Source organism: Salvelinus alpinus, chromosome 21 (genome assembly GCF_045679555.1).
Source record: "Salvelinus alpinus chromosome 21, SLU_Salpinus.1, whole genome shotgun sequence".
NCBI lineage: Eukaryota > Metazoa > Chordata > Actinopteri > Salmoniformes > Salmonidae > Salvelinus > Salvelinus alpinus.
The window spans coordinates 13,842,012-13,868,377 of NC_092106.1; the positions used below are offsets into that span (position 1 = coordinate 13,842,012).

The 26,366-nt window shown below is 44.7% G+C and overlaps 1 protein-coding gene across 1 annotated transcript; it reads left to right on the forward strand.

Moving 5' to 3' along the window:
* The first annotated feature begins 1,141 nt into the window (after positions 1-1,141).
* LOC139548541 (tyrosine-protein kinase BAZ1B-like) lies at positions 1,142-26,366 on the forward strand. The gene is made up of 20 exons (XM_071358244.1): positions 1,142-2,217; positions 3,601-3,717; positions 4,667-4,811; positions 5,017-5,233; positions 6,411-6,532; positions 6,804-7,001; positions 8,528-8,698; positions 8,922-10,494; positions 11,565-11,703; positions 11,943-12,088; positions 12,767-12,878; positions 15,228-15,326; positions 15,516-15,696; positions 15,931-16,116; positions 16,809-16,956; positions 19,562-19,709; positions 20,042-20,160; positions 23,086-23,222; positions 23,354-23,460; positions 23,738-26,366. The coding sequence occupies exons 1-20, from the start codon at positions 2,099-2,101 to the stop codon at positions 24,342-24,344; spliced, it is 4,791 nt and encodes a 1,596-aa protein (XP_071214345.1). The 5' UTR covers positions 1,142-2,098; the 3' UTR covers positions 24,345-26,366.

The window sequence follows — 26,366 nt, forward strand, 5'->3', positions numbered from 1 at the left end:
TCCCTATTCGCGATGTCGGCTTGCTAAACTCATGCGCAGAAACACGTCATCGGGTGTAAAGGTCTATCGCGCCAAACTGCGCATGTTCAGGCCTTCAAATCAAAGGCACTCCTCAATATGAAGTTGTTTTTGCCGAAAATTTTAACTTGTTCGTTTGTCACTTGCACGAGGTGGGAGTAATAACATGTTCAGCTACTTAAGGCATTGGCTCGAAACTATGTTGTGCCTTTACATTTCAAGAAAATTAACAACTAAGGAAGGATTTTCCACTTTTTCACTCATTCCCTAAACCCCGATCTGCCGAGTTTTCATCGCTAGAGTTCCCGAATGTGGCTGAACAAACCAGAGTTAAGTCATTTCCGGGTTTAGGACTACAACAACGATTTTTTTAATAACTAACCCAAGATAGACCACGGCCTGACGTTTCAAATCGAAACAAATGAGTCATAGTGGGCAAAACAAGCAAAGAGGGAGCGAGATTACTCACTGCCTGACAATTTCCTTACAGCCCACGTTGCTAAACCACGCCCCTAATAGGATATAAGGGCTCGGTCAGGTAGTGACAAATGAACAATTAAAATCAATAAATCGCGTGTCCAAAATTGCTTGTCATTTGAAATAATGTGTTGACACAACAGCGGCAAATCAAATTATACTGGGGTTAAGAATCTGGCTCCATGACGTTTCATTCCGGAGGAGGGTACCATTTTGTCTCTACTGTTTCCAACCGTATTTCAAAGATTGTTATGAATAAACCAAGATAGACACCGAGCTGTCGTTTGAAACGGGAACAAATTAGTCACATTGTGAAGAACAAGCAAGGAGGTGGGCACGATCTAGAGATCCTATTCGCGGATTCTAGTATAATTTGCATATTTCTGTGAACGAACGCCTACTCAGTGATGTGCGAGTGTGCAATAACTCAATTCGCCTTTGTACTCCTTCTAAACAACGCAAGCGGATGCTTCACATTTATACATCCGGTGAAATATCAGCCTCCTTGTTCTATTTGTGATAGAACTCGCCAGTTTGTAGTCACGGATAGAACAAGGAGACAGATATTTCACCGGATGTATGCGTATGAAGCATCCGGTTGGCGTTTCCACTCCCTACCAAATATGATGAGAGGAAGCCCAGTGGCCGGCAGGTGGAGAAGATGGAGCAAGATGGATTTTGGCCGAAATTATGCTAATTTTCTCACCGAAGAAACATTTAATCTCAATACAGTTTTCTGTGCTCAAAACTAAAATATGTTACGAACAGAGTGGACTAGGTTTAGTAGATTTGACCCTTTGCCAAAGTTTATTTAAAAAATGGCGTTGTTTAGAAGGAGTGCAAGGGCGAAGTGAGTTACGGAAATATGCAAACACATTCTAGAACACGCCAATAGGATCGCTCTTTGTGAGACCAATCGAAAGCGAGAGGGGCGGGATAAATCTATACGACGCTGTTTGCTGCCGGGGAAACTGAGTTTTGGGGTTGTGCAGAATTTTGCCGGGCGGGAACTCCCGCCATTTTTTCAACCCAGGTGTTAACCTCTTGCATATTTCTATTAAGTTGTTACAACCCTTTACTATTATTGTAACAACTTCAACTTTCAAGGACGGAAACTGCGAGTCAAAAAAAAAGTCGCTCCATTAGAAGAGGCCTAGTCTTTGGAGAACGGAGTGTAGAGAGCGCGCCAGATCCCCTGACGGGAACCTCCGCTGTTGCCGCGAGTTCGAGAATCCTGTCAGCTCGCCTCTCCATCCTCCTTTAGGACTAGCTAGCATAGGTTTATCCGTATAGCCTACCCGAAGAGTCCTTTATCAGTTCACACTTTTAAACAGCTGTTTTTGACTAGTTCGTCATGATAAACAATGACACAACTACCGGCGAACAGAACAAGGATGCGATTTGACTGCTAACAAGAAGTGCTGTGTTATTGTTTTGCAGCGAGGATTTAGCCGAATAGCTAGCTAGCTTGCTACACGTTGAATGCTCCTGGAATATTTTGGGATACTTGACTACATGCTAAGGCCATATTGTCATATTTTGCGTAGTTTTGTACTAGGAGTTTTATTTTTTAAGACGTCATCGCTGCCGTTTCGTACTCAGGATGGCACCACTGCTGGGCCGGAAACCCTACCCGCTGATTAAGCCGCTAGCCGAGCCGCCAGGCCCAGAGGAGGAGGTCTATATCATCGAACACACCAAGGAGGCCTTCAGGAACAAAGAGTATCCTTTCACAATATGGCAAAGCCGACTCAGTTCGCCAGCTAGCTGACTATCAAAGCACAACCATTATGCACACTAATTGGGACTTCGCGTTTTGTCAGTGTTTTAACATGTTATTCACCTTCTGATGTTTAATAACTAAATACTGTAGCTATGTTGAATTTGTTATGCTTCTTTTGGGACTGTTGTCCCTGTCTTTGTCGTAATATGAGCACACCGTGTTATTTCGTAGCCGAAGTTGTGCTCTCTTTTTAAAACTAGCTAACTAGACAAACAGTAGCTAAGTTAACTACTACTACTTTTATTTGAGAATAGTACTATCCAGCTATCTATCGAGCTGATTTATGCCTAACTGGTTTGGGTAATTCGCAAGATTTGTTTAAGTTTGTTGTGGCGCGTTTGTTAGCATAGCTAGCTAACTTTACAGAGTAGACGGACGAGCAAGCAGCTAACTACAGACAGAAAACGTCACAGATTACATCACGTCGGTTCTGACACTAGCTCATGATCAAATCGGTCTGATTTGACATGCAGATAAAATTGGCAAGTTTGACTTGTTGGAAATACACCGGTTGTTATGACATGTAAGAAAAAGCACACGTGTTTGTGCCATGAACCACTTTCCAATCAAGTGTAGCCGGTGCAGGCTGCCTGGCATGCCCGCATGCCCGATTAAACATGTAACGTTATCGTTCAGGTTGCTCAACTGTGTAGTAACAATGCAGTTCAATGCATTGTTTTGAGGTCCCCTAGCCCTACTACCAATAGTTACAGAAGTATTTTGGTGCCCCACGTGAGTTCGAGATAATGTATTGCTCCTGGAGGCTGCATAACTCACTAGGCCATCATCACCACTTTTTGTCTCTCTAGTCTAAAGGTACGGTACAATGACCTTATTTGATAAGAAGCAAATTGAGCCACCTGTAAGCAAACCCTAATACTACTATCTCAGTGTACAACATCATCAACCCAAAACTTTGTGCTCTGCATTTTGTCAGTAAGTGTAATATAATGGGTGAAGTTTGTACGGCTTAACATCTAGCTAGCCTATAGCCATTGGGGTTATAGATGCCAAAGTCATAATGATATCGGGACATGACTTAACACATTGCTTAGCCTCTACAGACAGGAATACTGTTAGATTTTGTTTCAGCTGGAGCACAGTGTTTCTGGTTATTACCCTGCACTTTGGCTCTGTTATGAAAGGATCCCGAATATATGCATAGTGTGGGAGGTCCCTCACACTCAGACTTTTAATTATTGAGATCAATTGCTGCTAACTGGGTCAAGTGACTAAGCGGATGTTCCTATCATCTATCCTAGTACTCATACTATGATAATTTGAAGGGAATATATGTTGTTATCCTGATGAAATGGCTACAGAGAGTATGAGGCGCGCCTGCAGAGGTACGCCGAACGCATCTGGACATGCAAGAGTACCGGCAGCAACCAGCTCACACACAAGGAGGCCTGGGAGGAGGAGCAAGAAGTCACTGAACTGTGAGTAACAAGCACGTCTAGCTTGAGTGACATTACAACAGAAATACTCTGTCTCAAAATAAATATATATTGTCATTACATACAGAGGCTAATAAGATCTGTAGCACACACTGCTCACTGTCTCCCGTTGAAGGTCACATGATTCACAGCTGTGTTATTGGACCTTCCCCGTGCGACTCCTTCCTTTCTATTTGCAGGACGTATGGATTGAGTCATCCTTGAATCCAATGATGGGGAGAATGCCTTCATTTTATTTAATGAAAAGAGGGTGCAAAATAAGTGTATGGCCTGGTCCAGAAACAACCCTTAGCACTTCACGCCCCCTAGGCACTTGTGTCCATCTGAAGGGATTGGATTAGGGAATGTTTTTAGACAAGGTCTAGGTTCTCTCGTTTGATAAGTTTCAGGACAGTGTGTCCAGGTTGGCTGCTGTGGCATTGAGTGCTGCACTGTGGGAGGGAGTGAAAGTTGAGTTCCGTGTGTACACGAGTGACCTCAGCGCAGTGCCACAGCCAGGCTGTGCTCCACCAGCACCCTCGGCGCAAGCCATGCAGGATCAGCAACCGTATTTAAAGATGTCTATTTATACTATGCAGGGAAGTCTGGGTTTGAATTTGCTTCCCCTGCTGGAGAAGTGGTTGTGCACACTGTGTACAGATAGGATAGGCATTGGTGGTCCCAGCATTCCGTTTCATTGAGGTGTTACCATTTGTATTCATTCCTCGGCTCGGACTGCTGCGTGCATGTTTATGAATTACGGAAAGCATTTGCAGGTGACTCGAACAGTGCAAATAGCAATAGCCATACAAAGCCACCATCTGTCAAAATTAATTGCGTGAATGTGCACCAATAAACAGACTTCTTATGCTAACTGATTTGGGTTTATTGCTGCCATTTTCAATTGAGTGTTAGATAAATGTGATGTTTTACATGAGTGTTTTATCTCCAGGCTTCAGGAGGAATACCCACTATGGTTTGAGAAGCCCGTCCTGGAGATGGTTCATCACAACACGGTCTCCCTGGACAAGCTGGTGGACCAGGCCTGGGTGGAGATCCTCACCAAGTACGCCGTAGACGAAGAGTGTGACTTTCTGGTGAGGTTATTTATATTTTGGTTGAATGCTGTGAATGTTTGTTTTCATGTGGTGAGATAGTAGTCAATGAAGGTGGAAGAAATACTTTTAATGTAAAATATGTTGATAAATAAAATAAAAAGCGCCCAATTTTACACTTTTTTTGCACGTAATTGATCTGAAAAACCTTTTACCCCCCTTCCCCAATTCCTTTTGGGGTCTTTAGGTGGGGAAGGAAAAGAGTTTGCGGGTTAAGGTCGTGAAGATACATCCCCTTGAAGGGAACGCTGAGGGGGAGACGTCGGAGAAGAAGCTAGAGGGAGCCTGCGACTCTCCTTCCAGCGACAAGGAGAATGCCAGCCAGGAGAACCAGAAGAAGGAACAACAGCTGAACAGAGAGGAGATCCCCAGGGAGACCAGGGAAAGCAGAAGAGAGAGCCTCAGTGAGTACAACACGTTTGGGTCATGTTGTGCTAACAAATTATACTATTCGATTTTGGGTAACCTGCACCAAAATCCACAACATAGTAGGGGTGTAAATGTTTAAATGAAATTGGGAGCCTTAACGTTAAGACAAATCCCAAACAGCTTAAACAATGTCCCTACAACATTTTTATGACGGTACACTTATCAAAAAACATATTTTTTTCTGTGTTATAGCCTTAACTAGACGATAGGCTATAAAGGCTTGGGGAAAAAATTTTTACGGTAGACTCGGCGATATGAAGTGAATGCAGAAAGGAAACAACATAGTTGGTCAACTTATGCAACAACTAAGAGCGTTGGCCGTACTTCTCTGCAAAGTACGGACCTTTTTTTTTTCTGGTGGTATCCAATTGGTAGTTAGTCTTGTCCCATCACTGCAACTCCCGTACGGACTCGGGAGAGGCGAAGGTCAAGAGCTGTGCGTCCTCCGAAACACGACCCAGCCAAGCCGCACTGCTTCTTGACACAATGCCCTCTTAACCCAGAAGCCAGCTGCCCCAACGTGTCGGAGGAAACACCGTTCACCTGGAGACCGTGTCAGCGTACAGGTGCCCAGCCAGCCACAGGAGTCGATAGAGCGCGATGGGATAAGGAAATCTCGGCCTGCCAAACACTCTCCTAACCCAGACAACGCTGGGCAATTGAGCTGCCTCATGGGTCTCCCAGTCACGGCCAGCTGTGACACAGTCTGGAATCAAACCCGGGTCTGTAGTGACTCCTCAAGCACTGTGATGCAGTGCCTTAGACCACTGCGCCACTCGGGAGGTCCCCTCAAATTGATTTTAACCAACAATTGGTCCTCTAAAAAATACGTCCCTCAGTTGAATTTCAAAATCCCGACGTGGCCCTCGAGCCAAAAAGTTTGCCCACCCCTGCATTAGGCCCGCCATGGAATGAGTTTGACACCCATGATTTATTTATGTCACATCCCTACAACACAGCACATGGAGCTTTAAGACATGTGGGCTAGTTCAGAGACAGCTGTTTTCACATATTAAAGAGATTTGATGTCTATTGGACAAACCTGGATTATTCTTTTTTTATTCAAATGTACATGTAAAAATAGCATAGGATCCACACAGGCCTGATCTGTTGACATGTGTTAAAGTATACTGTGTGCTTGTTTGCCATTAGGTGATCGAGCACGGCGCTCCCCCAGGAAAACTCCCACCGCTATGAAGGAGGAGAAGAAGAGATGGGTGATGCCAAAGTTCCTGCCACACAAGTACGACGTGAAGCTGATCAGCGAGGACAAGGTTGGTGTCCTCTCCACAGTTTTAAAATGTCTATTGTTCACCTCCGACCATCAAGTGCACGTTTTATGTAACTGGGTCGTGTTCATTGGTTACAAAATGGAACAAAATGGATTTAAACAGACAGAGGCTGCCTGAACTTGTTGAATAAGAGACACACTTTTGTTTTTCGTTACCAAATTGATTTAAAACATTTTCCATTGCATACTCTAATGAACACAACACTGGCGTCTGTTATGTAATTTATATAAATGTTTAAACCCTACACCAACAGGTCATCAGTGATGTCCCAGTGGACAGCCTCTTCCGGACTGAGCGCCCTCCAACCAAGGAGATCATGCGCTACTTCATCCGCCACTATGCACTCCGGCTTGGGATGGGAGAGACGGCCCCCTGGGTGGTGGAGGATGAACTGGTGAAGAAGTTCAACCTGCCCAGCAAATTCAGCGACTTCCTCCTGGATCCACACAAGGTAAACCTGGATTTATATGGTGTTTTGTACTTTTTGTTTGTTTGTCCAACAACCTCCACATATACTCCTGTTGATGTAGGAGCTCTGGATTATGTGATAGAATACAACAGTAAGACAAAACTGAAAAATATATTGCCTTTCAGAAAGTATTCATACCCCTTGAATTATTCCAAATTTTGTTCTTACAGCCTGAATTCAAAATAATAATACAAATCTCATCTGTCTACACACAATACCCCATAATGACAGTGAAAACATGTTTTTTCAAAATGTTGCTAATTTATTGAAAATGAAATACAGAAATGTATATCTCATTTAAATTACTATTCACACCCCTGAGTCAATACTTTGTAGAAGCACCTTTGGCAGCGATTACAGCTGTGAGTCTTTCTGGGTAAGTCTATAAAACTATTTCACACCTGGATTGTGCAACATTTGCATTCTAATATAATATCTTCAAGCGCTGTCAAATTGGTTGTTGATCATTGCTATACAACTATTTCCAGGTCTTGCCATAGATTTTTAGTAGATTAAGTCAAAACTAACTCGGCCACTCAGGAACATTCCCTGTCTTCGTGGTAAGCAACTCCAGTATAGATTTGGCCTTAGGTGATTGTCCTCCTGAAAGGTGAATTCATCTCCCAGTGTCTGGTGGAAAGCAGACTGAACCAGATTTTCCTCTAGAATTTTGCTTGTGCTTAGGTCTATTCTGTCTTTTTTTATTTATTTTTTATTTATTTAAAGCATACACAACATGATGCAGCCTCTACTATGCTTGAAAATATGGAGAGTGGTACTCAGTAATGTGTTGTTGGATTTGCTCTAAACAGAACACTTTGGATTCAGGAGAAAAAGTGGATTGGTTTGCCACATTTTTTGCTATATTACTTCAGTGCCTTGTTGCAAACAGGATGCATGTTTTGGAATATTTGTATTTTGCACAGGCTTCCTTTTCACTCTGTCAATTAGGTTAGTATTGTGGAGTAACTACAATGTTCTTGATCCATCCTCAGTTTTCTCCCATCACAGCCATTCAACTCTGTAACTGTTTTAAAGTCCCCATTGTTTGGGCTTATGGTGAAATCCCTGACTGGTTTCCTTCCTCTTCGGCAACTGAGTTTGGAAAGATGCCTGTATCTTTGTAGTGACTGGACATATTGATACACCATCCAAAGTGTGATTTAATAACTTCACCATGCTCAAAGGGGTATTCATTGTCTGCTTTTTCTTTTACCCATCTACCAATAGGTGCCCTTCTTTGTGAGGATTTTGAAAAACTCCCTGGTCTTTGTGGTTTAATCTGTTTGAAATTCACTGCTCGACTGAGGGATCTTATAATTATCTGAATGTGTTGGGTATAGGGATGAGGTGGTCATTAAAAGATATCATCAACACCATTATTGCACACAGTGAGTCCATGCGACTTACGTCAAGCGGTGTGAATACTTTCTGAAGGCATTGTATGTATGTTTTTATGTAACATTTTGTTTTTAATTATGTGACTAATAGTTTTTTTTGCCTTCTAGTTTTTCGCAGAGAATCCAGTCTCAACCAAGCGCAGGAGCCTGAGCTCAACGGAGGGCAAACCCAGTAAGAAGCTGAAGACCTCGAACACCCCGGGAGGAGGGAATTCAGGGAACGAGAAAACTGATTCTCTTGGCATGCCCCTGAGCCCCACAATCTGGGGCCACATGCAGGTTTGTCAAATTTTATACATGCTGATGTAACCTGATTTGCAGATATTTTTAGCTGGCTTAGTGGTTTTATAAAGAATCTTAGTTCACGTGGAATGACTGTTGGTAGATAAACACAAGGTTTGTTTTCCTTATTTGACCATTGAGAATTTAAATGTTCAATAGAATTTGCAGATTTAGTCTGTTGCATTGAATTGAATCAATAATGCATCCATTTATATTGTAGATGACAATGAATGGCTCGCCTCTGAAGGTAAAGAATTCTGGAACCCCCAAGAAAAGAGATGGTGGGGCCTCTGTCCTCTCCTCTCCAAAATCCAGCAAAAAACCCAGAGATAAGAAATCTGCTGCTGGCAAAAAGACCCCCGGCAAGAGCGGTCAGAAGATGTCCTCCAAAAAGGATGAAAAAGGTGGAGGCGCCAAGAAGCCCAAGATGAAGCAGATGACCCTGTTGGACTTGGCCAAGAACCCTCTCTCTGCTGGAAGCCCCAAGAAGAGAGCCCGGAGCACTGGCCCAGGGACCCCCAAACTGGGCAAGCCCCTGCACCCCATGGCCCTGCACCTGCTGCGCTACTACAAGGAGCACAAGGGCAAGGAGGACAAGAGGAATGCCATGTCCTGTCTCATATCCAAGGCAGCCAAGGCCCTCTCGTCTGAGGACCGGGGCCGGCTGCCAGAGGAGCTCCAAGACCTGGTCCTGAAGCGCTGGGAGCTGCTGGAGCAGAAGAAGAAATGGGCGGCCATGAGTGAGGAGGAGAAGCAGGACGTGATGAGGAAGAGGCGTGAGGAGATCAGGGAGAAACTCCGGGAGAAGACCAAGGAGCGGCGGGAGAAGGAGCTGCAGGTGCGCCGTGAGCAGCAGCGCCGCTATGAGGACCTGGAGATTGAGGGCGGCAAGGCACTTCCTGTCTTCAAGCTGGTTGACATGCCAGAGGGCCTGCCCAACTCCCTGTTTGGAGACGTGGCCATGGTAGCGGACTTCCTCAACTGCTACGCGGGCCTGCTGATGCCCGATGACCAGTACCCGGTGACGGCAGTGGCCCTGATGGAGGCTCTGGCTGGGGAGGAAGCAGGTTTCCTATACCTGAACCGTGTGCTGGTGGTGCTGCTGCAGACCCTGCTGCAGGATGAGCTAGCTGAGGGCTACAGCGAGCTCGACATGCCCCTGTCGGAGATCCCCCTCACTCTCCACTCTGTCTCGGAGCTTGTGCGCCTGTGCCTGCGGCCGTGTGACGCCCACGGTGATGACTCTGGCCAGGGCTCTGGGGGGGATGACTGGGGGCCCCTAGGGGGATTCGACCAGGTGGTAAGCGGCGAGTTCCTCGAGCAGCTGGAGGCGGTGGAGGTGTTTGAGCTGACGTCGACGGAGAAGGCCAGCCTGCTGGTAGCACTGTGTCACCGCATCCTAATGACCTACTCGGTGGAGGACCACGTGGACTCCATGCAGCAGCGCTCGGCCGAGCTGTGGAAGGAGAGGTTGGCCTCACTCAAGGAGGTCAACGACCGCAAGCGGGCTGAGAAGCAGCGGCGTAAGGAACAAGCCGAGGTCAAAGGCGAGGAGGCTGCCAGTAGCGACACCCCATCAGCCACCGCCGGCGACACGCCATCAGCCACCGCCAAGGTGGAGAAAAAGAAAGAGGGTAGCGCTAAGAAAGAGGTGAAGAAGGTGAAAGCAGAGCCGGTGGCCGTGGAGCCGGTGGTCACGGAGTCGGAAGACATGATCAGTACGGTGAAGAGTAGGAGACTGATGTCCATCCAGGCCAAGAAGGAAAAGGAGGAGCAGGACAAACAGAACAAGGGTAAGGACAGCTGGGAGTATTGTAGGTCATTAGACTGGGCCATTTTTCCTGTTCAGGTCACGTGGTAAGGGAATACTCCTATCACTAGTTATAGAAAAATATGAAACATGTAAACAGCAAACATATCGTCCCCCATGAATGATGCAGCGCTTCCCATGAGCCAATCAGTGTAATTTTGTAAATGCCAGATCGCTATGGCAAGACGCATCATTCTCTCATGTTTAGTCAAAATCGGGCCGTTGGTGTTTGAGATCTCGTGGGTTAGCTAGACTCCTATCCCTGAGCATGTGTGCCAAATATCATCACTCGGAGTCAAACAGTTTAAGAGAGCTAAACGTGTCTCTTATATCGCCAACATGTGGTCGATATGAATGTTCTTGCATATGTTATGTCTTGACAGTGTTTGCAACATGTGTACCAAATGTTGTTACAATATGAATGTCCTTTGACTGATTTATATGCATTTGTATCAGACAACATGAACGTTTATTGGTCATTAGTCTTGAAAATACTGCGGAGAGACCTTTGTCCATAGATGCCACATCAAGTTTCGTGTAGATCAGTTGGTGCCAGAAAAATAGCGTTGAAGTGTTTTTTGCAAATTCAAAATGGCGGAATTTCCACCATGACAGATCTTATGAGTGCCTGAGGCAATTATGTTCCTTGTGTAAGTCAAACAGGGTGAGGGGCTTGACCTTTCAACGTTATCATTTTCTATCTCTTGTTACAGCGCCAACATCTGACCAATCAGTGTAATTTTGTAAATGCCAGATCTCTATGATAAGACTCATCATTCACACAAGTTTCATCAAAATGGGGCGAATATGGTCTGACGTCGCGTGTGACTAACGTACTAACAGACGGAGACAGATCCAAAGTCCTCCCCGATTTTTGTCGTGGAGGACAATTAGAAAAGATGAGATGACTATGGTTGAATTTGAGCCAAACAATGCTGAGTCCGTGGTTGCATAGGTGATTTATGCAATGGGAATGCTCTGTTACGTGCCTATTTAAAACAAAACGTATTTTTTTTGTCACCGGCTCAAATAATGCTGTTTCTCTCCCCTCAGAGCGCATGGAGAAGGAGGCGGAGGAGGAACGTGTCCGCAAGCAGAAGGCTGCAGCAGAGAGGGCCTTCCAGGACGGCATCGCCAAAGCCAAACGGGTGCTGAGGAGAATCCCACTGGGAACTGATCGAAACCATAACAGGTCAGCACGCACGCACACTTCAACTTCAAAACCTGAACAACAGGTTCAGGTGTTTCATTTACAGTGTACTCTTGATACATGCACATCACTTATATGGTTTAGTGCATGCATCCTCAACGGTCCCAAGACATTGGATATATTAGAAATCAACAACTATGTCAAATGTAAACTAATTTAATGTCACTGTTGGTTTATATTACCTTCGGTAGTGACATTCCAGCTCTTTGTGTCTGTGTTAGGTACTGGCTGTTTTCTGATGTGGTGCCTGGCCTGTACATAGAGAAGGGCTGGGTGCACGAGAGCATTGACTATAGCTACACCCTCACCCTGGAAGAGGCTACAGCCGAGCCTGAAGACGAGGAGGCCACCAAAGAGGAGACTAACGGTGAGTTATTACACTGTCATCACATATGAGAGTTCGCAAACCATAAGCTGTACTATGTTTAGTGCCTCATGTCCCAGTAGCCTCTGTGTCAATACCACATTACACATACTTTTGTTACATGCACATATAGAGACGCCGCTAACGGTTGGTCATGGATATTTGTCAATGTGTATGAACCCTGACGTTAAGAGGCCTACGTACCTAATTTGATTTTCTTTCCCCAAATTTCAAAAGTGGAGGAAAATCAATCCTGACGGAGTTTATGGGCCCTTGAGGCAAATTTGGCAAGCATGTAAAAGACGCTTACATACAAAGTGTAGTCTCTACTTATAACAGTGCCACCTATAGGCCAATCAGTGGCATTCTTTTTGACTAAATTACTCGTGGTCCTGTAGTTTGTGTGCTTAGAAACGTTACCAATCTATGCTTTGAGTTATTTAACCATGTCCCCAAAAATGATTTGAATTCAGAGAATAACAATGTTTCACAGCTTTGCTGTGAACCCCTAAATATAATTGAGTCATATTATTAGTTGTAGTAGATGGTCTTGTAGTAGTTGCAGTGTTAAACCTGGGTCATATACATTAGGGCACACTGTAGAAAAATAAGCTATTCCTATTGGTCAAGTTTGGTTTTGTGCCTACTGAACACGACCCTATTCTGTTGCTGGTCCTGCAGATGTTGAGGACGGTGGCAGTCTAGATGGTGCTCTGAGCGAGGGAGCCCACCAGGGGGCGCCAGCCGCCGTCTGCATAGAGACCACCACTCCCAACCAGGGACAGAACCTCTGGTAAGAAACTCACTGGCAGAGATGGTCATTGGTTGACTTGATAACTAAAAAGATTTTTGTCTTTCAATAACAATGTTGAGACGGTACTTACACCAGAGAGCAGATGATTATATTTGTTCAAGGACATACTATGTGATTACACCTTTTTTATTTATTTTTTATTTCACCTTTATTTAACCAGGTAGGCTAGTTGAGAACAAGTTCTCATTTGCAACTGCGACCTGGCCAAGATAAAGCATAGCAGTGTGAACAGACAACACAGAGTTACACATGGAGTAAACAATAAACAAGTCAATAACATGGTAGAAAAAAAAAAAGAGAATCTATATACAATGTGTGCAAAAGGCATGAGGTAGGCAATAAATCGAATAATTACAATTTAGCAGATTAACACGAGTGATAAATCATCAGATGATCATGTGCAAGAAGAGATACTGGTGTGCAAAAGAGCAGAAAAGTAAATAAATAAAAGCAGTATGGGGGGTGAGGTAGGTAAATTGGGTGGGTAGTTTACAGATGGACTATGTACAGCTGCAGCGATCGGTTAGCTGCTCGGATAGCAGATTTTTAAAGTTGTTGAGGGAGATAAAAGTCTCCAACTTCAGAGATTTTTGCAATTCGTTCCAGTCGCAGGCAGCAGAGAACTGGAAGGAAAGGCGTCCAAATGAGGTTTTGGCTTTAGGGATGATCAGTGAGATACACCTGCTGGAGCGCGTGTTGCGGGTGGGTGTAGCCATCGTGACCAGTGAACTGAGATAAGGCGGCACTTTACCTAGCATAGCCTTGTAGATGACCTGGAGCCAGTGGGTCTGACGACGAACATGTAGCGAGGGCCAGCCGACTAGGGCATACAGGTCGCAGTGGTGGGTCGTATAAGGTGCTTTAGTAACAAAACGAATGGCACTGTGATAAACTGCATCCAGTTTGCTGAGTAGAGTATTGGAAGCTATTTTGTAGATGACATCGCCGAAGTCGAGGATCGGTAGGATAGTCAGTTTTACCAGGGTAAGTTTGGCGGCGTGAGTGAAGGAGGCTTTGTTGCGGAATAGAAAGCCGATTCTTGCTTTGATTTTGGATTGGAGATGTTTGATATGAGTCTGGAAGGAGAGTTTGCAGTCTAGCCAGACACCTAGGTACTTATAGATGTCCACATATTCTAGATCGGAACCGTCCAGGGTGGTGATGCTAGTCGGGCGTGCGGGTGCAGGCAGCGAACGGTTGAAAAGCATGCATTTGGTTTTACTAGCGTTTAAGAGCAGTTGGAGGCCACGGAAGGAGTGTTGTATGGCATTGAAGCTCGTTTGGAGGTTAGATAGCACAGTGTCCAAGGAAGGGCCGGAAGTATATAGAATGGTGTCGTCTGCGTAGAGGTGGATCAGGGAATCGCCCGCAGCAAGAGCAACATCATTGATGTATACAGAGAAAAGAGTCGGCCCGAGAATTGAACCCTGTGGTACCCCCATAGAGACTGCCAGAGGACCGGACAACATGCCCTCCGATTTGACACACTGAACTCTGTCTGCAAAGTAGTTGGTGAACCAGGCAAGGCAGTCATTAGAAAAACCGAGGCTACTGAGTCTGCCGATAAGAATATGGTGATTGACAGAGTCGAAAGCCTTGGCCAGGTCGATGAAGACGGCTGCACAGTAATGTCTTTTATCGATGGCGGTTATGATATCGTTTAGTACCTTGAGCGTGGCTGAGGTGCACCCATGACCGGCTCGGAAACCGGATTGCACAGCGGAGAAGGTACGGTGGGATTCGAGATGGTCAGTGATCTGTTTGTTGACTTGGCTTTCGAGGACCTTAGATAGGCAGGGCAGGATGGATATAGGTCTGTAACAGTTTGGGTCCAGGGTGTCTCCCCCTTTGAAGAGGGGGATGACCGCGGCAGCTTTCCAATCCTTGGGGATCTCAGATGATACGAAGGAGAGGTTGAACAGGCTGGTGATAGGGGGTGCGACAATGGCGGCGGACAGTTTCAGAAATAGGGGGTCCAGATTGTCAAGCCCAGCTGATTTGTATGGGTCCAGGTTTTCCAGCTCTTTCAGAACATCTGCTATCTGGATTTGGGTAAAGGAGAAGCTGGGGAGGCTTGGGCGAGTAGCAGCGGGGGGGGCGGGGCTGTTGGCCAAGGTTGGAGTCGCCAGGAGGAAGGCATGGCCAGCCATTGAGAAATGCTTGTTGAAGTCTTCGATTATCACGGATTTATCGGTGGTGACCGTGTTACCTAGCCTCAGTGCAGTGGGCAGCTGGGAGGAGGTGCTCTTGTTCTCCATGGACTTTACAGTATCCCAGAACTTTTTGGAGTTAGCTCCTAGTTAACACCTAGCTTGTGTTGTGTTGAAGGTTTGTGTGTGATGCTCCACGGGACCTCGATGACCTGGTGGAGAGCCTCCATGCACAGGGTGTGAGAGAAAGCGAGCTGAAGACCAAGCTGCAAGTCAGGTGAGGAGACATGAGTGTTACATTCTACATTCCCTCCACCAATTCACTCACCAATGACTGCTTTGTGAGCGACTCCACACTTTACATTTCTTTGCAAATAGCCCAGGGTTTTTCCTGGTTAGGTCACATGGTACAGGTATATGTGCGTGAGTTAGTGTGACTGACTGACTGGGTGTTGTATGCTGACAGGTACCAGGACATCCTCCACTCTATCAACCTAACCCGCAAGGGGAACCCGGGGCTGAGGAGCTGCGACGGCCACCAGGAGCTGCTCAAATACATGCGCAGCGACGTCATCGAGGTGGCCTCGCGCCTCCAGAAGGGAGGCCTGGGCTACATGGACGACAGCATGGATGAGTTTGAGAAGAAGGTAACTATTTATTCATACAATCAATTGACATGTTTGGAATCAGTACTTTATCCTGATCACTTATCTGGTCAGGAAACACTAATGGCCATTCACATTATTTTGTTCAACCAACTTTTCAAGATCTTCCTCAATGCCCGTTTACCTGTATTTGACTTTGTGCCTCGCACATTCAGCAAATATGACCTCTGAACTTTACCATTCCCCTCTGACCTCTTTCTCTTTGTGTGTGTTCAGGTGCGTGACCTGGAGAACCTGAAGGACTTTGGGGAGTGTGTCATCACTCTCCAGGCTTGTGTCATCAAGAAGTTCCTGCAGGGCTTCATGGCCCCCAAGCAGAAGAAGAAGAAGAAGCAGGAAGGGGAGGAGAGCAGGAAGACTGAGGAGGTGGATGAGGAGAAGAAGCTGGCAGAGGAGGCCAGGGTGAGTAATACCTATTTTAGACAGAACATGGTATGTTACCTGTCATTAAAAACAAGGCAACCCCCTTTCAAACAGCCTCTTATTTACTATTTTCTTGCAAGTATAACCCCTTTTATACATATCAGTGCGTAACTGGCAATTTGTATGGCGGGGGGGGGGGGTTAAACCATGGGGCCTGTTTGCAATTCATATTATGAAGGTATTAAACAATATTGTTATTGAATTTACCCGCGTAAAACAGATTTTTTCTCACAGACCCATGTGGTTGCAGGGTCTGAAAATACAGGTTTCATGACTAGGTCTCGAGGTGGGTTGTAATGTAGCATGTTTTTATTTTATTTTTACCCCTTACCTCTTTCGGGTATAAGTAAAATATGGTATAAAGAGGATGGTATGGTAAAGTGTGATCTGTATATAAAAGGGGTATTCCTAACGACTAATCCAAAATCCGATGTTTCTTCATCCTGCTAATGGTTAAGGATAGGATTGAAGCCAGGGTAATCTGTTCCTTGATCTGGTTTTAAAGGGCTGCTTCTACCCCCAAGCTGTATTTGAGCTTAAGGAGGACTGTCTTTTCAAATCAAATAAATGTTTATTTAAAGTTCATTTTAAACAATTTGTTCTGTGAAAATCGATACAATAAAAGAGATGAAATAAATAAAGTCAATAATAGTCATTTGTCTGCTGTGCAGGTGGCGACGGCAGTAGAAAAGTGGAAGACGGCGATCCGCGAGGCTCAGACCTTTTCCCGAATGCACGTGCTGCTGGGCATGCTGGACGCCTGCATCAAGTGGGACATGTCGGCGGAGAACGCACGCTGCAAGGTGTGCCGCAGGAAAGGTGGGTGATCCTCAGTGTCCTGGAGCGGTCTGAAAACTGAAGGGGGAATTTTAAATGGTGTCAATGGAAAAACGGCATTCTAATTAGTAAGAAACAATTGAAGATAGTATCCTAAAAGTGGATCTAATTTGAACACTAAAGTCAATCAGATGAAGAAAGAAAAATATGAAGTATGTAGTGCTTTCATAGGTGGCGGTAGAGCACCGTGCACCAACGTCTCGTTAAGAACACTTTTCACAGTATTGAGTCATCTACACCCAGGTTTCCCAAACACGGTCCTGGGGTCCCCCTTGATGCAAGTTTTGGTTTTTGTCCTAACACTACACAACTGATTCAAATAATCTAAGCTTGATGAGGAGTTGGTTATTTGAATCAGCTGTGTAGTGTTAGGGCAAAAACCTAAACAGGCACCCAGGGTGGGCCCAGGGACAGAGGTTGGGAAACCCTGGTCTACACTACAGCATTTGACTGTCATTTCCTGCCTGTTGGAGATGATCTGCCTGAGCAAAGTCCTGTGAAGACTTGGCGATTCACAAATCACCTTGCATCCAAACAACGACCCACTAAAGCAGCGGTGTCAAACAAGGCCCACAAGCCCATTTTCAATCCGGCCTGCGAGGTGGTTTGAGTAAAAAATGAATAAACATTTCAGGGGAAATACAATCGACATTGAAATTACTAGAAGTAAATGGAGACTGTAGAAATAATGACCTGGGCCTCACATGTAGTGATCTAAGACACTGCATCGCAGTGCTAGCTGTGACGCTAGAGGTTCTGGTTTCGAGTCCAGGCTCTGTCGCAGCTGGGCCGCGACCGGGAGACCCATGGGGCGGCGCACAATTGTTCCAGCGTTTTCCGGGTTAGGGGAGGGTTTGGCCGGCAGGGATATCCTTGTGCCACTGCGCCCTTGTGACTCCTGTGGCGGGACGGGCGCCAGGTGTACGGTGTTTCCTCCGACACGTTGGTGCGTCTGGCTTCCGAGTTAAGTGGGCATTGTGTCAAGAAGCAGTGCGGCTTGGTTGGGTTGTGTTTCGGAGGACTTACGGCTCTCGACCTTCACCTCTCCGAGTCCGTACGGGAGTTGCAGTGATGAGGAGACTAACTACCAATTTGATACCACGAAAAAGGGGTTAAAATAAATAAATAAAATAATGACCTAGATTTAGTCTCTTTAAAAAAAAAAATATATATATATATATACAGTGGGGCAAAAGGTATTTAGTCAGCCACCAATTGTGCAAGTTCTCCCACTTAAAAAGATGAGAGAGGCCTGTAATTTTCATCATAGGTACACTTCAACTATGACAGACAAAATGAGAAGAAAAAATCCAGAAAATCACATTGTATGATTTTTAATTTATTTATTTGCAAATTATGGTGGAAAATAAGTATTTTTCTGTATATATTTTTGTCACATACACCCGATAGCTACAGTGAAATGTGTTTTACTCTGAAGCTTGCTACAGTCATCGAAATGTAAGTTAGACAGTCGGGTAGCATAGAAAAATCCAAAAGCGATGTATATAGGACAATATTTTTCGCGTTTTGGCCTTGGAGTCAGACCTCGAACAGGCAGAAAGACATGATTAACTAATATATGGAGTCTTTGAATGACAGAAGAGAAGTTATCAGCTAAGTGTTGAGCTTTGCTTTAGTTCATATATTACCTTTATTTAACCAGTTATCTTATTGGAACACATTCTCTCTTCCAATAACAACCTGTACTCTCTCCAGGGAGAGGGCTGATACCTCCTGTCCTTGTTCTGTGGGACATAGTTAGCTCCAGTCCCAGGCAGGGCAGGGGGATGAGCCCAGAGCAGGGACAGGGTAGTGTCACTACAGGTGAACTACCAGTAGGATACTACAATATAAGGCCCTGTAAGTATTGATGTAATATAAGTACCAATTACTGTAAGTAGAAGTACAATACTCAAGGCCCTGTATAAAAATACACTACTCCCTCCTATCCATGTTGCTGATTTGACATTAGCAGAGTTGGTGTAGTGGAAACCTACCCAGTGATTTCAGGTTAGCCATGACTTGTAGCCTTATCTTGAGCTGCAAATATTTGGAAATGAGACTGATTTAAAATAGGTTATAAATTATAATGATGAATGCTTGTTTTGATAGAGCTAATGGGTGAGCTAATGAGTGAAACAAAAGTCACTCTGGGCCCCTTCTCCCTGTGGGTTTGACCACCTGTCTCATTGCAAGCTGAGCCCTAGCCAAATGACCCAGAATGTCTCAGGGCATCTTCTTGGTCCAATCCCATATCATCCCCTACTCCCTAGCCCTTTTTGTGTACCACTCAGATTTTCTTTGTCACACCTGTCCTTGTCAAAATAGTTCCTCCACCTCTAACCAGTAACCACCTCTGGTCCTAACTTGTAGGTGTGAGTCCTGGGCTATGAGGGATACAGCGTGGGTATTTTTTTGTTTGCTCAGTTGGAGCTTTTGCACACGCATTCCGTACAGAGGCTTCTCCTTATTTCATATGAATAACTTTAGCTGGTCTTAGTGACTTTATGTATACACATTTCATTGTCTTGAGTTAATGACTCTTTACTGAGTCTGTTTGTGATGATAATCTCCATCGTGTCTTCAGGTGAGGATGACAAGCTCATCCTGTGTGACGAGTGCAACAAGGCCTTCCACCTGTTCTGTCTGCGCCCCGCCCTCTACCGCATCCCCCAGGGGGAGTGGCTGTGCCCCGCCTGCCAGCCTGCCGTACAAAGACGCTGCTCCCGTGGAAGGTAGGGGGTCACACAATAATACACATCACTTCACTGGAGGATTAAAGACTTAGCTGTGTCTAAACTTTCTTGTTCCTCGCCATACACGACAAGCAAGCCGTTTCAATCTGAAGATGGTACTGTACAGGCCACTTGGAAAATACTTGTTTTATTATTTTGACTCCACTGATGAGCCCCCCCAAAATCATACAATTCTGTTTCTAGTTTCAGATGTTCTTCCAAACCTACAGCGTGTAAAGAAAGAAGCCGGTTGTACTGGTTGGGTGGTTGTTGGGTACCAATTGGATGAATTCTCTTTAACATAGAATGCTGGTGGCTACTTGTTGTTCCAGAAACTACAACGAGGACACTGAGGAAGAGGAGGACGAAGAGGAAGAAGAGGAGTCTAAATCGGAGGATTCTGATGAAGATGACGAGGAGGATGCTGATTACAAGGCCGTGGGCCACAGCTGTGAGTATTATTGACCCTTGTGAGGAGCCTTATCATAACCCAATGTAACAGTACTAACGAGAGCAGGGTGGCCAACATGTGCAGGGGTTTTTCCCAACCTAGCTACAGTGCCTATAATAAGTATTCACCCCCTTGGTAATAAAAAATAAATAAAATTGTATTATTACATTTTAGTGGGAGTCTTGCCAAAAAAACTGTGACTTGGCCACTAAAGAACATTCTGTCTTCTTGGTAAGAAACTCTGGTGTAGATTTGGCTTTGTTATAGGTTATTGTCCTGCTGAAAGGTGAATTTCTCTCCCAGTGTCTGGTGTAAAGCAGACTGAAGAAGGTTTTCCTCTAGGATTTTGCCTGGTCTTAGCTCCATCCCATTTATTTTTATCTGGAAAAACTCCCCAGTCTTTGCGGATGTCAAGTATACCCATACCATGTTGCAGCCACCACCATGCTTGACAATAAGGAGGCAGTTACTCAGTGACGTGTTTGATTTGTCCCAAACACGAGGCTTTTCATTTAGGCCAAACAGTGTATTCCTTTGCTGTGATAAAAGGATGCATTTGTATTATGTATATTTGTGTTGTTCTTTTCACTCTGTGATGTAGGTCATTATTGTGGAGTCACTACAATGTTCCATCTTCAGTTTTCTCCCATCACCTACTGCCTCATGGTGACATGCCTGAGCAGTTTCCTCCTTGTCCTTCAGTTCAGAAGGATGACTATATCTTTGTGTCTGGGTGGTTTAATACATCATCCACAGCATAATTATTAACTTGACCATGCTTAAAGAGATATTCAATGTCTGATTTGTTATTGTTACCCATTTACTTACCAATAACTGCCCATCTTTGACGCTTCTGAAAAACTCCCTGGTCTTTGTAATTGAATCTGTGCTTGAAATTCAATACTTGATTCACACTCCTTGACTTCGTCCACATTTTGTTGTAACAGCCTGAATTTAAAATTGATAAAATATAGATTTGTCAGTGGCCTACACACAATACCCTATGTCAGTGGAATGATGTTTTTAGACATTTTTACAAATGAAAAGCTGAAATGACTCGCGTCAATATGTAATCATCCCTTTTGTTATGGCAAGCCTAAATAAGTTCATGGGTAAAAATGTGGTTAATAAGTTGCATGGACTCACTCTGTGTGCAATAAGTGTTTAACATGATTTTTGAATGAGTACCTTAATTTCTGTACCCCACACATACAATTATCTGTAAGGTCTCCCAGTCGAGCAGTGAATTTTAACCACAAAGAACAGGTAGATTTTCCAATGTCTCGCAAAGAAGGGCACCTATTGGTAGGTGGGTAAAAACAAAAGTAGACATTGAATATCTTTTTGAGCGTAGTGAAGTTAGTAATTACACTTTGGATGTTGTATCAATACACACAATTACCACAAAGATACAGGTGTCCTTACTAACTCAGTTGCCGGAGTGGAAGGAATCTGCTCATGCCAATCAAAGGTGACTTTAAAAGGCTTTAAAATGGCTGTGAGAGGAGAGAACTGAGGATGGATCAACATTGTAGTTACTCAACAATACTAACCTAATTGAGAGGGAAAATAAAAAATATTCAAAAAAAAAAATGCATCCTTTTGCAACAAGACACTAAAGTAATACTGCAAAAAATGTCAAAGCAATTAACTTTTTGTCCTGAGTACAATGTGTTATGTTTGTGGCAAATACAACACATTACTGAGTACCACTTCATATTTTTAAGCATATTGGTGGCTGCATCATGTTAAGGGTATGCTTTTAATCGTTTTTCAGGATAAAAAATAAATGGAATAGAGCTTCCACAATGGAATTAGTCAAGTGGTATGAATACTTTCTGAAGGCACTGTATGTATGGGGTAGGGATAGAGGAAGGGGTGGTCATTCAGTAATCCTGTCAACCTCTATTATTTCACACAGTGAGCCCATATAACTTTGATTTGTTAAGCCACATTTTACTCCTGAACTATTTTGGGCTTGCCTAAACAAAGGGGTTTATTGTTTTCATTATTTAATTTGTATTCGTTTGTGGAATTATTTTCACTTTGACATTACGGAGCATTTTATGTAGATCAATGACAAATTCACAATTACATCTATTTCAATCCCTCCTTGTAACTCAACAAAATGTGAAAAAATCCAAGGCAGGGTAAATACTTCGCCATGACACCCACTGTATATTTATTGAATTGGGTGTAAATGCAGAGTTGACACAGAAGCCCATACATTCTGAAGTGAAAAACTGGACTAGGGGTCTAAGACTGGGTGGGAAGGGCCTGTTGTGGAGCAGTGGTTTTACATAAATACCAGGGCCCAGATTGTCTCCTATCCTGACCAGCAGACCAGGGAAAACTCTGAACAGCCCGAACAATGGACACGTTTCCATTTCACGTGTGCAGAGAGAGATGGGAATGACAGGAATGTGGTGCAGTATTCTGAGCCCATTCTCTCCCCTCTTCATTGTCTGAATGTTGTCGTCGTCCCCTACCCCCTTTTGATCTGGCAGGCTTTTCACCCCCGGCTTGGCTTGACAGTATGTGGCAGAGTGATCCTCTGAGTTTAGGCATGCACGTAAGGTAACCACACACACAACTGGGTTTGGAAGACGGGTGGTTATAGTGCTGCAATAACATTGCGAACCAAACTGAGAGGATACGGCCTTGTGCATTTTGAGGTCTCTTGACTAGGCACAGCTCCCTCCCTCTAAGTTGGGCTCGTTGATGAGCCTATTAGACCAGAGGAGATCTGTTTTTAGGATGTCTGTTGAAAGATTTATTTTTTTAAATCTGAATTATGTTTGACCATTTAACTTGTGATTTATATCTTGATCCCTATTCTCACAGTTCATACAGGTACAACAAATGTGGCTGACTGAAAAAAAAATCTGATGGTGTGTGTGTATTTAACTAGACTCTTCTTCCCAGTGAGATCAAGGAAGAAGACCAAGCACTCTAAAGCATCGAAGGCATCCAGTAAGGGTGGATCTAAGAAGCACTCTCCCCCCAGTAAACCCAGGAAACAGAGGGCTGCCCAAAGCAGCCCTGCAGACCTCGATGAGCTGGTGAGAACACACCCTATGGCTCATGGTTATGAAGACTTTGGTCTGGTGACTCCGACGCACTGGTGCAAGCCAGCTTCTATGCAGATAATTTGACCCCTTCCCAACACTATGGTGTGTTTGGTTTGCTGCAGGTGCATCAGAGATCAAAGACAGGTGTACGTCGGCAGACCCTGGAGCTGGAGAGGTGCGAGGAGATCCTTCAGAAACTGGTCAAATTCCGTTACAGCTGGGCGTTCAGGTGAGACTGATGCACTACTAGTCTGTTAGACTGGTATGCAGTGAAACATTTGTGAAGCTGGGAAATGCCTCCTGAAAGTGTTTAAACTATGGCTTGACTGGTACAACTAACTTTGGACTTATACTCCTATCTCAATGTAACAACATACATTAACTATATAGATATCAGACAGTTGAATTTCAATGTAGGTGTCCATGTGAATTCCATGGCAATGGTAACAAGCTAACTAGATCTGAGACGGTAGACCTGACCCCTAACCTCCCCGTCCTCTCTCCAGAGAGCCGGTGTCAGTAGAGGAGGCGGAGGACTACTTTGACATCATCTCCAGCCCCATGGACTTCCAGACTATGCAGGCCAAGTTCAGCGAGGGCCAGTATCGGCACGCCCAGGACTTCCTGGAGGACGTCAAGCTGGTGTTCTCCAACGCCGAGGAGTACAACCAGCCGGGCAGCTCGGTGCTCTCCTGCATGGCCAAGACGGAGCAGAGCTTCACCGAGCTGCTCCACAAGCTGCTGCCCGGCCTCAGCTACCTGCGCCGCCGCCAGCGCAAGAGAGTCAGTCGGACCCCCCAGGTCTCAGAGGATGAGGAAGAGGAGACGCCGAAGGTTCGGAAGATGCCGAATGGGAAAGGCAAGGTGGGTCGGCCCAGGAAAGCAGTGGTGGAGCAAAGGAGGAGAGAGGAGGAGGAGAGCGAGGAAGAGCGAAGCGCGAAGAGGAAGAGCAAGCGGGAAGTGGCCTCTTCCTGCCGGAGGGACTACCGGGAGCAGGAGAGCGATGGCGATGAGTGCGACAACCGGAGAACTCTGCAGCAGGGGGCTGATTGCAGGGATAGTGACGAGAACAGGGGCGGCCACCGACATTCCAAGCGGCAAAAACGCTCATAATGAAGTCCAGGGTGCTTTTTCTGTTTTGTCTTTTGAAATTTCTGCCCCTAAATGAAGCAGACCCCACCTCCCAATTCTGAGGAAATGGGGCTCAACTTCTCAGATGGAGTTTTTTTGGTTTTGTTAATATTTTTTAGTAAAAAAAGAAACTGATTTATATTTGTAATGCGATTTGACATTTTTCAAACCGAGAAATTTACATTTAAGAAGAGAGGATTTGTCAGAGCTTAGAGACCCCCCCTCCTCCCAGGTTTAAAGTTGCGTCTTGGGCTGTGAGAGATGGGCTGGTAACCGTTGTCCAGGATAGAACTAATCGATGTACAGTCATCATTCTCTGGTTTTGCATTTTTTGACGTGACTTAACACTGGCCTTTGGGCAACCCAGCCGTGTGAGGCCACCAAAGTCCTTGGCGTATACGTCTAAATTCTTTCTTCAGACCGCACACACACTGCCTAGCCATCACTCTGCCTAAGCATTGAACCAGATTATCCAGGTTTTTACATATGCAATTCATTTTCCAGTGTTATTGACAATGAAAAGACCTATTGCAAAAACAACAGTACGCTTTAGTCCCCTCTTTCTCCAGATGGCTCTGTTCTGGATGCAGAAACACATGTTTATCTGCAGTCTCTCATTCCTGGTCCACCGCGGTACCCAACCTTTCACCTCCATAATGTCCTCAGGTTGAGTAGTTGATTCTCCTTCAACTCAGCCCTGTAGTTCTCTCCCTGTAAAACTATGCCTGCCTTTATTTTCACATGTCTACTGTCTCATTTAACATTATAGGCTTTTATGATTTGAAACCAGTGTTTAAACCACATACAAGGATAACCATGGTCTAAATGCATGGAAACGTGCTTGTTGATTTTAAATGTGATTTTCACGTTCGGTGTTTTTGTTGCACATCTGGCTGAATTTGATTCGAAGGCAGTGTATGAGAAATACTTGTGAGCTGTAACCACTTCCTCCTTCACAAAGATTTGTCAGCGGTCATCTTTATGCCATGCCACCCATACACGGTCTGGTTAGGGTCTAGTCCGGGGTAGGCGATCTGTGTGTGGAGGAGGGTTCGTGAACCATGGGACGTGTTGTTAGGTTCACATTCTTCAGCAGCATGTTATTGCCTATGCTTCAAATTCCTTTGTCTGTTTCCATTCATTAGCACCAGGTGGCACTATACTCCTGCATGTTTAACCAGCATAGTGCAAGCCATGGTCTCATGAGAACCTCTTGTCTTGTTAGTATCCCTTTCCTAAACAACCTCATGCACATTCTACTATCACTAGAGTGTGGACCATGCTGTGTGTGTACCATACTGACACCTTGGAAAGTGGCTAAGATCCTTATAGTAATTCTCAGAAGGGGTGTTGGGGTATCTATGTACAGGTCGCAGGTTAGGTAGTGATCTACAATGCAGATTTCTTGACTACCCTGTTCTGTATATGCAGTTATGTGCTGTTCTATGCAGTACGTTGTGTTGGAAAACCTAGTCATTGAATCCTCAATCCTACGATCTGATTTAATTTTGGTTCTTATAATTTGGGTAGTTTTTAAAAAGCGCTTTGAGGTTTTTGTTTGTACTTCTCAACTACTGTATCTGGGATGATTGGGATTTCATTGTTGGCCGTTCAATTACATTGAATATATAGATGGAAGTGCAAATCTAAATGACTGCAAAAGTGACTGCCCTCAGTAGAATACCCGTCTGTTGTAAATGCTTTCTTTCTGGAGGAACTAAAGTATTTTACACCTCTTTTTTTTTTTATATTAATAGTCTCAGCTGAGGTCGGGATTGGTTGGACAGGTGTGGGGCTCACATGTAAAGAATTCCCAATAAAGGATATGGGAGTTTAGATCTCCCCCTTTTTTTCTCTCTCTTTTTTGTTATTTTGAGGTAAATATTATTCCCCCAGCCATCACTGCCAATGGTACACCTTCTGATCCATCATTGCCTGTGGGGAGGAGTTAGCCAGGCTGACGTATGTTTTCTTTACTTTTTAATAAAACATCATACAATGGTA